This window comes from Microtus ochrogaster, chromosome 21 (assembly GCF_000317375.1).
Source record: "Microtus ochrogaster isolate Prairie Vole_2 chromosome 21, MicOch1.0, whole genome shotgun sequence".
NCBI classification, from domain to species: domain Eukaryota; kingdom Metazoa; phylum Chordata; class Mammalia; order Rodentia; family Cricetidae; genus Microtus; species Microtus ochrogaster.
The window spans coordinates 11,794,080-11,804,209 of NC_022022.1; the positions used below are offsets into that span (position 1 = coordinate 11,794,080).

Sequence of the window (10,130 nt, forward strand, 5' to 3'; positions counted from 1 at the left end):
ATCTCTCCACAATCTAGACCCTAAATTACTACTCAGAAACTGTTATGGACAGCTCAGATTGCCAAATTCAGTATTTACTTTTTTGACCTCATTTTGAGTCCTGGAAGCATTAAACGTCCTTCTTTCCTGAAATTCATCTGTCTCCTGACTTTATTTCAATAAAAATCCTCCCAATTTGACTATTCAACTATTTTCACAGCCTTCTTTCCAAGCCCGCTCCCTAAATGTTCTGTCCTTCCTATTCTATTCAGATGTCCAGAATCCCTAGCATACATTTTCTGGGTAGAATTTGCTACTTAATAGATTTCTTTTTCTAACGTGTCTTTCTCCACTTTACATACAGCCTCCCGACCTAGCGAAACTGTGGGTAAGTCATCACAGTATCTGTCCTTTTATTCATTCCCTGTACCTAGTGAGAAACTATATTCTGCAGTACCTGCTTCTGAACTCTTTCTCCACCCTACCCCTCTCCCTACAAAAACATCGCCTTTGTGTTAATGTAAGCTTTACAGCACCTCATACTAATTATAACGATGCTGATTATTTTGCTTTTGTCACACTCAATCCTAGTGCACTCTCCATCACATTCCAGACTGACTTTTCTAAAGGTACTCTGTCATTTCCCAGCTTTAGGTCTTGCAAAAGTTCCCCGCAGATCCGGATAAAAGCCACATTTCTTGGCAAAGCAGAAAAGACAAAAAGAATTTCTGCATCTTTGTCAGTCTTATCTCTGTTACTCCCTTATAGTCATGGGACTGCATAGATACTTTATCACAGGAGAGTTTAAGACTGCAAGAGATAAAGCCACAATATCAAACTGTTCCTAAGACTACTACTATCTATGTATTTTTTTTACCACTTCCATAATTCTCCCTCCCCCCCACTTCCAGTTCCCACACCATATAGCTGGTGTTGCATTACTTGAAAGAGAAAGAGAAAATTGAAAGGGACTGGTTGTTAAATAAGGTTAAAGTTAAATTCAACTGAGATTCAGTACACAAATTAACCCCTCCCCCTTAATCTGAAGGTCCATACAACACCAGAACCCTGAGACAATAAGCAATGAAAACATGAATGATGTGAAATCTAGATAACAAGTCATGGCATTTCAGAAAACACCAGCATCACTAAAACTTGCAATTTAATTAAGAAAAAAAATCCAAAGATCTTAGAATTTTTAAAAACATTTGTGATTTTTACCTCAAGCAGAAAAAGACTATGAAAATATTATTTTAAGGCAAAGACTATGAAAAAACAGCAACAGTACACATTCAATTACTATTATCTTTAAATTAGAATTCTTCAAAATTTTCTGAGCCTAGACCATTTCATAAATAATTGATAAATGCATATAAAAATTTTCATATGAACATTCATACCACCTTTGGTTAAGACCTCAAAAATATTCTCTAAATCTTGGTTTTAAAATTATTAGAAACCTCTTCTAAAAAATTAGCACCAAAATATTAGTATTTTATTAAGTTCTATTTAAAAATTGCATTAAAATTTTCTCTTATAATGTGTTTGTGCCTTTATCTATTTAGTCATTTTCAATGGTCCCTAAATTCTATTTTAAAAATTCAACAAGGCCGAGTGGTGGTAGCGCACGCCTTTAATCCCAGCACTCGAGAGGCAGAGGCAGGAGGATCTCTGTGAGTTCAAGACTAGCCTGGTCTACAAGAGCTAGTTCCAGGACAGGCTCCAAAACCACAGAGAAACCCTGTCTCGAAAAACAAACAAACAAAAAAAAAAAAAAAAAAAAAAAAAAAAAAAAAAAAAAAAAAAAAAATTCAACAAAAATCACATGAACTGAGTTTGTGGTGGGCAACTGAATTTCTACGGAACATATCTAGGCTTTTTGATGCTTGTTAAACTAATCCTACGGGGATCTAAATAAGTAAGCAAGTAAATAAGTAAGTAAATACATAAAGCCATCAGAAATTCAGAGACTAGGTTAAAATATTTTGTAGCCATAAGGCTATTTTTATTTTGATAGTTCATAAATATAGCCATTTCTCAATTTTTTTTATTTATCCCAAACTTAAAAGAAAGAATAAACAGGATTCATAATTAATTAATTAAAAAAATCAGATGGTGGGGGCTGGAGAGATGGTTCAGTGGTTAAAAGCACTATTCTTCCAGAGGACCTGGGATGGATTCGCAGCAGCCAGAAGGTGTCTCACAACCATCTCTAACTGCAGTTTCAAGGGACCTGAATACATGTGGCACACAGATATATATACAGGCAAAACATCCATACAGATCAAATAAAAATAAATAAATCTAACACCACCAACAAAACAAACAAACATACAAAAACCTAGATGATGAATGCCATCCTTAATCACAATCCAAGACTACCCAAGATTTACTCATTAATCATTATGGCAAATACTGATCAACAGGTAGGAACTTTTCGTTCATGTTTATATGTATTTCATTTTTAAACTCATTTTTAAACTCTCAGACATTTTGTTGGCAGCAAAAAAAAAGAGAAGCTAAATAGTGTGCTATCAACTGAATTATTTTTGTAGATTTGTAAGTAAATCAGTATAAAATACTATAACTAATTAAACTATGACACTTAAAGACCCGTTCTTTGCTCTTAAAAACTCATCCTTTTCTTCAAAAAATATTTAGCTTTAATTATGTGACAATATGTGGATATCTGCAAGAAGAAGGTGTCAGATCCAATGGAACTGGAGTTACAGTGGTTATGGACCACCTGACATGGGTGCTAGGAACTAAACACAGGTCACATCTAGAAAAGCAGTGCATGCTCTAACCACTGGGCCATCTCCCAGCTCAGAAACTCTCTTTTAAAATAAGGCGGTGGTGGTGCACACCTTTAATCCCAGCACTCGGGAGGCAGAGGCAGGCGGATCTCTGTGATTTCGAGGCCAGCTCTGGTTTAAGAGCTAGCTAGTTCTGGGTCAGGCACCAAAGCTACAGAGAAACCTTGTCTGAAAATAATAATAATAATAATTTCTATATGTCAAAATAAAACATAGGATAAAAAAGTGAATCTGGAACCACCCGTGATGATGAGTCAGGAGCTTTTTGTCCTACTTTAACAATACTACTGGGTGATTCTGGTACTTCTTTCCCAAAGGCATACAGAGAGATATATGACAAAGAGAAAATGGTTTTAAATAGTTTACTTGATCAATTCTTGATACTTAATATCTATAAGCAACATTCTCCATATTTGAAAGCAAAGACAGAATTACCATTAAGTATTACTTACATTCCAAATCGCAATGTTCCAGAAACATATGTTTGCCAGTGTGCACAATAGAACATAAATGTCCCAGCAAAACAGCAAAAAAACATCCAGTCAGGATTTGTACCAAGCTGCACTGCAATACAAGTTCCAAGAACCACAAAAACTGCAGAAGAAAAATGAAAATGAAAACTGAATGGCATCTATAGCATCAATTGGGTTGAAAATCATTTTAGATGAGCTAAAGATAATCTATTTTCAGTTATGTGATATTTACATGTTTTACAACATAATTTTAATGTCTCTCTTTTTTTATTTAACTAAATCACTCAGCTAGGGCAAAATTCTCAAAGAAACTAAAACACTTCAGCCTACTGAATTCTCCATACTTAGTAGTAGTACTAAATGAGTAGTAAAATGTTTCAGGCTGCTGAACATGCTACCAAACAAATGTCTATCTCAGCATTGGGAAGCTAAGGCAGGAGGATGGAGTTCAAAGACAGCCTTAGCTACAATGGAATATTCTGTCTCAAAAACAATAAAGAGAGAGACTGGAGGAAAAGCTCAGGGGTCAAGCACACATACTGCTCTTGCAGAGGACCTGAAACTGGTTACAACACCGATTTTGGTGATTCACAACCTAGCTGAAGGGTCTGATTTCCTCTTCTGGCTTCTGAAGGGAGCTGCGTTGGGGCTCCCACATATATGTACACCCCCAATTTAAAAACCAACACAAATACCACAAAAAAGCACAAACTGTTTAAGCACAGAGTCAAAACCAAAAGCAAATAAACAAACAGCAACCAATGAACCCGGAGAGCTTCAACAACCAAAGGGACCTACTTGTTCAGACTAGAAAACTGTCCTTTCTTATTTCACAGCTATCATTATGAGTCATATATAGGAAAAAGATTTCCTATAAGTCTAAACAAACTATAATATAACACGACTTATTTTAAATTATAAAAACAAAGCACTTCGCATTCTATGTTTCCTCATTAATTCAAACAGTCTTTCAAGCTACCCAGCTAGTTTTCGTTCAGTGGAAAGTTTGAGTTTTCCTTCATCTGATTTACTTAGCTGTTCTTAACAAACAGGCTACCATCAGGACACAAAGAAGTAATGATTTTGATAGGCAAAGCTGGATTCAGATATAAAACTATCAAGACTTTTAAAAATAATTAAAAACCATGAAAATGATAGAACCAAAGACTTAAATTAAAATAAGGAGGGAAAGCACCCCTATTAGGAAGACTGGTTAGAAATGGATATATTGTTTTGACTGTTATTTTGAGATAGAATCTTGTTATGTAGTCCATAGCTCATGCTATCCTTATGCTTACGCTCTTCCTGCTGGAGCCTCTCAGGTAGTGTTAGGTGGACACCACAATGCCCACTTCAATTTCATTTTTAAGTTTTTAAGTAAAAATGTACCCAAGTATTATTTGAAAAACTTGCAACATACTAAAAATACAGACATCATCATCTATAGTTCACCTACGCTGGCACAACCCACTGCCAGCACTTTTCCTTCTATCCTTTAAAAAAAAATTGCCTAACAGTGTTTTGATATGTGTACACATTATGAAAGGGTCACTAAAATTAACCTCGCCATTACTACCTCTGTGGTGGAAAGATCAAAATTCTGCTCTTAGTAAATTATCAATATACAATACAATATTATTAATTATAATCCTCATGCTGTATATCTCTAAACTTGATCACATCAGTCTTTTGATCCTTATATTTATATTTATAATATAATATTTATATTATAATTCAAACGTATAATATATTCTATCAGCAATTAGAATTTATTCAAATACAAGGTCACGAACTACCAGTTACCCATTACTGTACTTCTATCTAAAACCGTGAGACATGTAATAATGACAATTATACTCTAATATTTTAAAAAGAAAATGTCCTCAGCTGGAGACTGTAGAAGAAAGCTTGTGTAAATGGAGATTGTTCATCCGTTTTCCAGCTGCCTAGACCCAAATACTCACACAGAAACTATATTAATTACAACATTGGATGGCCGATGATTCAGGCATATTTCTACCTAACTCTTATATCTTAAATTAAGCCATTTCTATTAATCTATGTATCACCACGAGGCTGGGCATCTGTCTTCTTCAGCAGCTAGATGGTGTCTTCCTGACTCTGCCTACTCTCTCTCCATCTCTGTCCTGATTTCCCACCTGGCTTTACTCTGCTAAGTCATTGGCCCAAACAGCTTTACTCATTCACCAATAAAAGCAACACATAGGCCGGGCGGTGGTGGCGCACGCCTTTAATCCCCGCACTCGGGAGGCAGAGGCAGGCGGATCTCTGTGAGTTCGAGACCAGCCTGGTCTACAGAGCTAGTTCCAGGACAGGCTCCAAAGCCACAGAGAAACCCTGTCTTGAAAAACCAAAAAAAAAAAAAAAAAAAAGCAACACATATACTGTAGGACATCCCACATCAGGCTTGACTAGCCTAGTATATGTAAAGCCCTGGTTTGAACCCAAGCACTAGGAAAAGAACAAACAAAAACAAAAACAAAGCAAAACAAAAACAGCCAAAACCAAAACTTAGGGTTAAAAATAAATACAAGTAAGTTTAGGTTCCAAATTTTCCCATACTGCCAACAATGAACAAGCATTAACCAGAACCACAAGTTTCAAAAAACACTAAAGTTTAATATAAAATCATCTGCTTGGGAACTAACTAAATTTATTCCAACACTTATCACATTGTTTCTATCAGTTAATAATTCTCAGTATTAAAAAGCAACAATACCTGTTGACAGCGAGTCACAGCCATGATCAAAAAGTTCTCCCAAAGGAGAGCTACTATTGGTTCTTCTTGCTTGTTTCCCATCTATAGCATCCAAAGACTGGTAGATGAAAAGGCCACATGCACAAGCAATGTATGCCCAGAGAGGTGCCTGTGAAATAAATAAAAATAAAAAACCAAGAATACTCAGATATTTTCATTACCTTGGTTTGGCTAAGATGTTTAACAGCAGATATTTAATCTTCATTTCAATCACATATTTAATGTGTGTGCGTGCACGTGCGCACAAGAGGAGTGAGGGAGAGAAATCATGTGGAGGTCAGAGTTTATCCGTTAAGCCCATCTTGCCAACCCAACTTCTCTTCATTCCCTACAGAAGTACTCCTGGTTGAAAGATGTGGGAGATGATGCAAGAACTAAATAATAAAGAACTTATTGAAGCTTGAAGTAACTAGGATTGTTAGAATCAAACTCCCTGTCTTTAAGAGTGCTCAAGAATGTCCCCATTAACAACAACAGATCCCCCGTGTGTCTGGGTTCTGTAACCAAGGGATTCAACCAGTCAAAGTTCTAAAGTATAAAAACCTGCATCTATACCAATATTTCTTATTTTCTTAAATGATACTACACATAGCTACTTAAGAGCGTCTATTACCAGTAGTCTAGAGATTGTTTTCAGAATATGGAAGGGTACATATGGATTATATGTGCATGTAAGACAATTTTAGGGAAGGTACTTAAGCATCTACAGACTTTGATTTCTGTGTGGAATCAATCCTTTACAATTCTCAAAGGATAACTGTACTTTGCAGGAATTTTACAGAACTCTCAAGAGGTTGCATTGTCTTCTCTAAATCCCCCTAATTATTTAATCAATATAACTCCTTACATGGGAACCTGCCTGTAATTCTAGCATTTGGGAGGTGAAAGCAGGAGATCAGCCACTCAAGGTTATCCAGTTAGTTGCCGGCCAGCCTGGACTTCTTGACACCCTGTTTTCATTTCTGTTGTTCTGAAATAGGGAATTATGCAGCCCAGTCTATTCCCAAACTCTCTGTATAGCCAAGTTTGTTTTGGCCTTGAATTCTTTCTGCTTCTACCTTCCAAGTTCTGGGATTATAGGCTTGTAGCACCATGCTGATCAAAATTTTTCTTATTTTATGAGGAAGGGTCTGACTGGACTCAAATCTCTAGGTAGCTGAGGCTAGTCTAGAATTTCTGCGTCTACCTCCCTCCCAAGATCTAGGATTCAAGAATGTGTTTGTTACCACACCTGGAAATGCTGCCTAAAGAAGGGAACTAGCACAGCATCCCTCACTTCACCAGGGAGACACTGGGTCCACAGTGCTAAGCACATTCCTCACTTCTCCCTGAAGGACTTCTTGCTCCCAGTGTGGTGATGCATACTGAGAATGTTCGAGAATGGTCAACAATACAAATATTTTCACATTTTCTGTATCAAGCAACTTGTTTTTAACATGCGTTTACAAAGGTTCATAGAACAACACTATGGCAAAGATGCTCTGGTTTGTGAAAGCCTGAAACTATTTTCATATATTTATAATCACATTCATAAAGAATACTTTGTTATTGTTTTTTTGAAAATGATGGTGATATAAACATTGTGCATTTTTTTGTGTCTAGGCTATGAAAAAATTACTATTGTCACAGTATTTTCTTACATAACAGTTGTCAAGTTACACTATATTAATATTCAAGAGCTGTAAGATATCAGTATATTCTATACTGAAAAGGGTTTTTCTCTGCTAGAGATTTGTATAACTTAGTATGAAACAATAATGATCTTGTTTAAAGCATCTTATTGGTATTCCACATTTTAGAACTGAGGCTATTATAAGGACCATATAAGACATACCTCTCTGAAACCAGAGGCACAAACCCTGAGGCAGTATACAGTTATGCAAATACACTGAAATGGCCAAGGAACCCTTTGTGACTAAGGACCCCCTCTTCTGGGCTCAGGTCTACTGTCCTTTTTCCTCCAAGACTCAGCATCCTCTAAGTCCCATTGTCCCAACACAGTAGCCATCAGCAATGTGCACATATTTTGGTTTGAATTAAGTATAATTAGACAAAAAAATCAGCTCTATAGTTATTCTTTCAAATGCTCAGTAGTCAAGAGGCTTACTAACATCTTAGCCACGCAAAGAACACTCCAACAACCACAGAAATGCTACTGAATAGCTCTGCTTTGGAGAACTAAAAACACAGGACCTTCCTTGCAGCCTACATAGGATTTTAATAAGCTACAGTATTACCATGAAAACAGAGAGGACTTCGACTATTAGTGTGCATACAATGTCAGCAAACAGCAAAATAATAATTACATACAAAAAAAAAAGGCACACTAGTTTTCCTGGTTTTATTTTTTCCTTTCTGTAAATTTGTAAAAATACCTAATATTTAATCACTTTTCCCTCATTTCCATTATTTTACAGCTATAGGATATTTTTATTTTTAAAGAAAGTCTCCTATTCCAGGTGTGGTCTCAGCTAATTTAAAAGCCAGGTGAAGAAAGGAACACAAGTCAGTCAAGTATCATTACTCAGATATGTAGATAAGAAAGCCGACTGGCAAAATCTGACACAAAGGCAAGGATAGTAAGGAAAGGTAGGTGTAATGGTTAAATCTTCACTGTCAAATGACTGGATTTAGACTCATCCTGAAAACATATCCCTGGTGTATCTATAAGACTTTCCCAAAATGGTTAACTGAGGGTAGACCAGATCTATCCTGGATATGCGTGACACCACCCCATGCACTGGGATCCCAGACTGAGAAGGAGAATGAAGGAAGACAGCTGAGCAACAGCATCCTGCTTCCTGGCTGCACTGCAGTGTGACCGGCTGCCTCATGTTGCTGCCACCGCCGCCTTCCCTGCCGCGTTAGACTTTTCCCCCAGACTATGAGCCAAAAGAAACCCTTCTGGCTGTATTAGTTAGACATGTTGTCACACCACTAGGAAAAGTAACTAATACAGTAATATGAAGGCAGACTTTTCCTTTTCTTTTTATATCTTTTCTTGTTGAATTTCTTTATATACTACTTTCTCTTCTCTTTTGAATGGCAATAGAAATTAACTGTACAGAGATATTGTGAATGGGATATTTTAGTTTTCATTTTTCTATGCTAAAAATTGATTAAGATATTGTAGTGAGTTAAATCAAAAGTACAAAACAGCAACAAAAACAAATGAATAAAAGAAAAACCTCGTATTTATATGACAAAAAAATGTATTCAAATTCAACAAAAGTCTTTAACTGCACAGTTCAGGATAGGCTAGAAATGGAGACCCTCCTGGCTTAGCTGGGATTATAAGCGCCACCATACATAGACCAGAGGTCTGATCATTATTCCTTCTCCTCTTCCTGCTCTTACAGCAGTGCTGGCAACTCAGTAAAACTCAATAGCAATAGGACAGATAGATTATGATTTTCATGTGCATAAAACAGGTAATACTAACTTCCTTTATCTGTCTTACATGGCAAAAGTAACTCTAACATACTACATACATAAAGTTGCAAGACTAAACCCAACGTTAGTTTATGGTCCTAAAACCTAAGCTAAAGCCAGGCTTGGAGGTATGCACCTAAATCCCAGCACTTCAGAGGCATGGACATGGGGACTGAGAGTGCTCAAGGCCAACCTGGTCTACACACCAAGGAGCAACAAAGTGGGGTGCTGTCTCAAAAACAACAACAACAACAAAATGTTGTTTAAAAAAAAACATTTATTTCGAGCCGGGCAGTGGTGGCACATGCCTTTAATCTCAGCACTTGGGAGGCAGAGGCAGGCGGATCTCTGAGTTTGAGCCCAGCCTGGTCTACAGAGCTAGTTCAGGCTCCAAAGCTACACAGAAACCCTGACTCGAAATACCAAAAAAAAGATAAAGAGACAGAGAGACAGAGAGAGAGAGAGAGACAGAGAGAGAGAGAGAGAGAGAGAACCAGAGAGAGTTTTGTTCAGGTGCATTGTCATGGGTTTTGGGGGTTTGTTTGTTTGTTTGTTTGGACAGTCATAGATAGGACTCTCAACTTATTAGCCACTTACAACCACCACCCAATCAGACTCCTTGAGCTGCTTTGGGTTGATCCAGTGGACATA

General features: G+C 36.9%; 1 protein-coding gene across 4 annotated transcripts in view; it reads right to left on the reverse strand.

The window, feature by feature from the left end:
* Cept1 (choline/ethanolamine phosphotransferase 1) overlaps positions 1-10,130 on the reverse strand; it is a 41,005-nt gene that overhangs the window by 20,555 nt on the left and 10,320 nt on the right. For all 4 annotated transcript variants that reach the window (XM_005357159.3, XM_013349941.1, XM_026784071.1 and 1 more), the window contains 2 exons: positions 6,009-6,156; positions 3,248-3,389 (listed from right to left, as the gene is read on the reverse strand). In XM_005357159.3, coding sequence (XP_005357216.1) covers positions 3,248-3,389; positions 6,009-6,156 — 290 coding nt within the window. The remainder of the gene's footprint in view (positions 1-3,247; positions 3,390-6,008; positions 6,157-10,130) is intronic.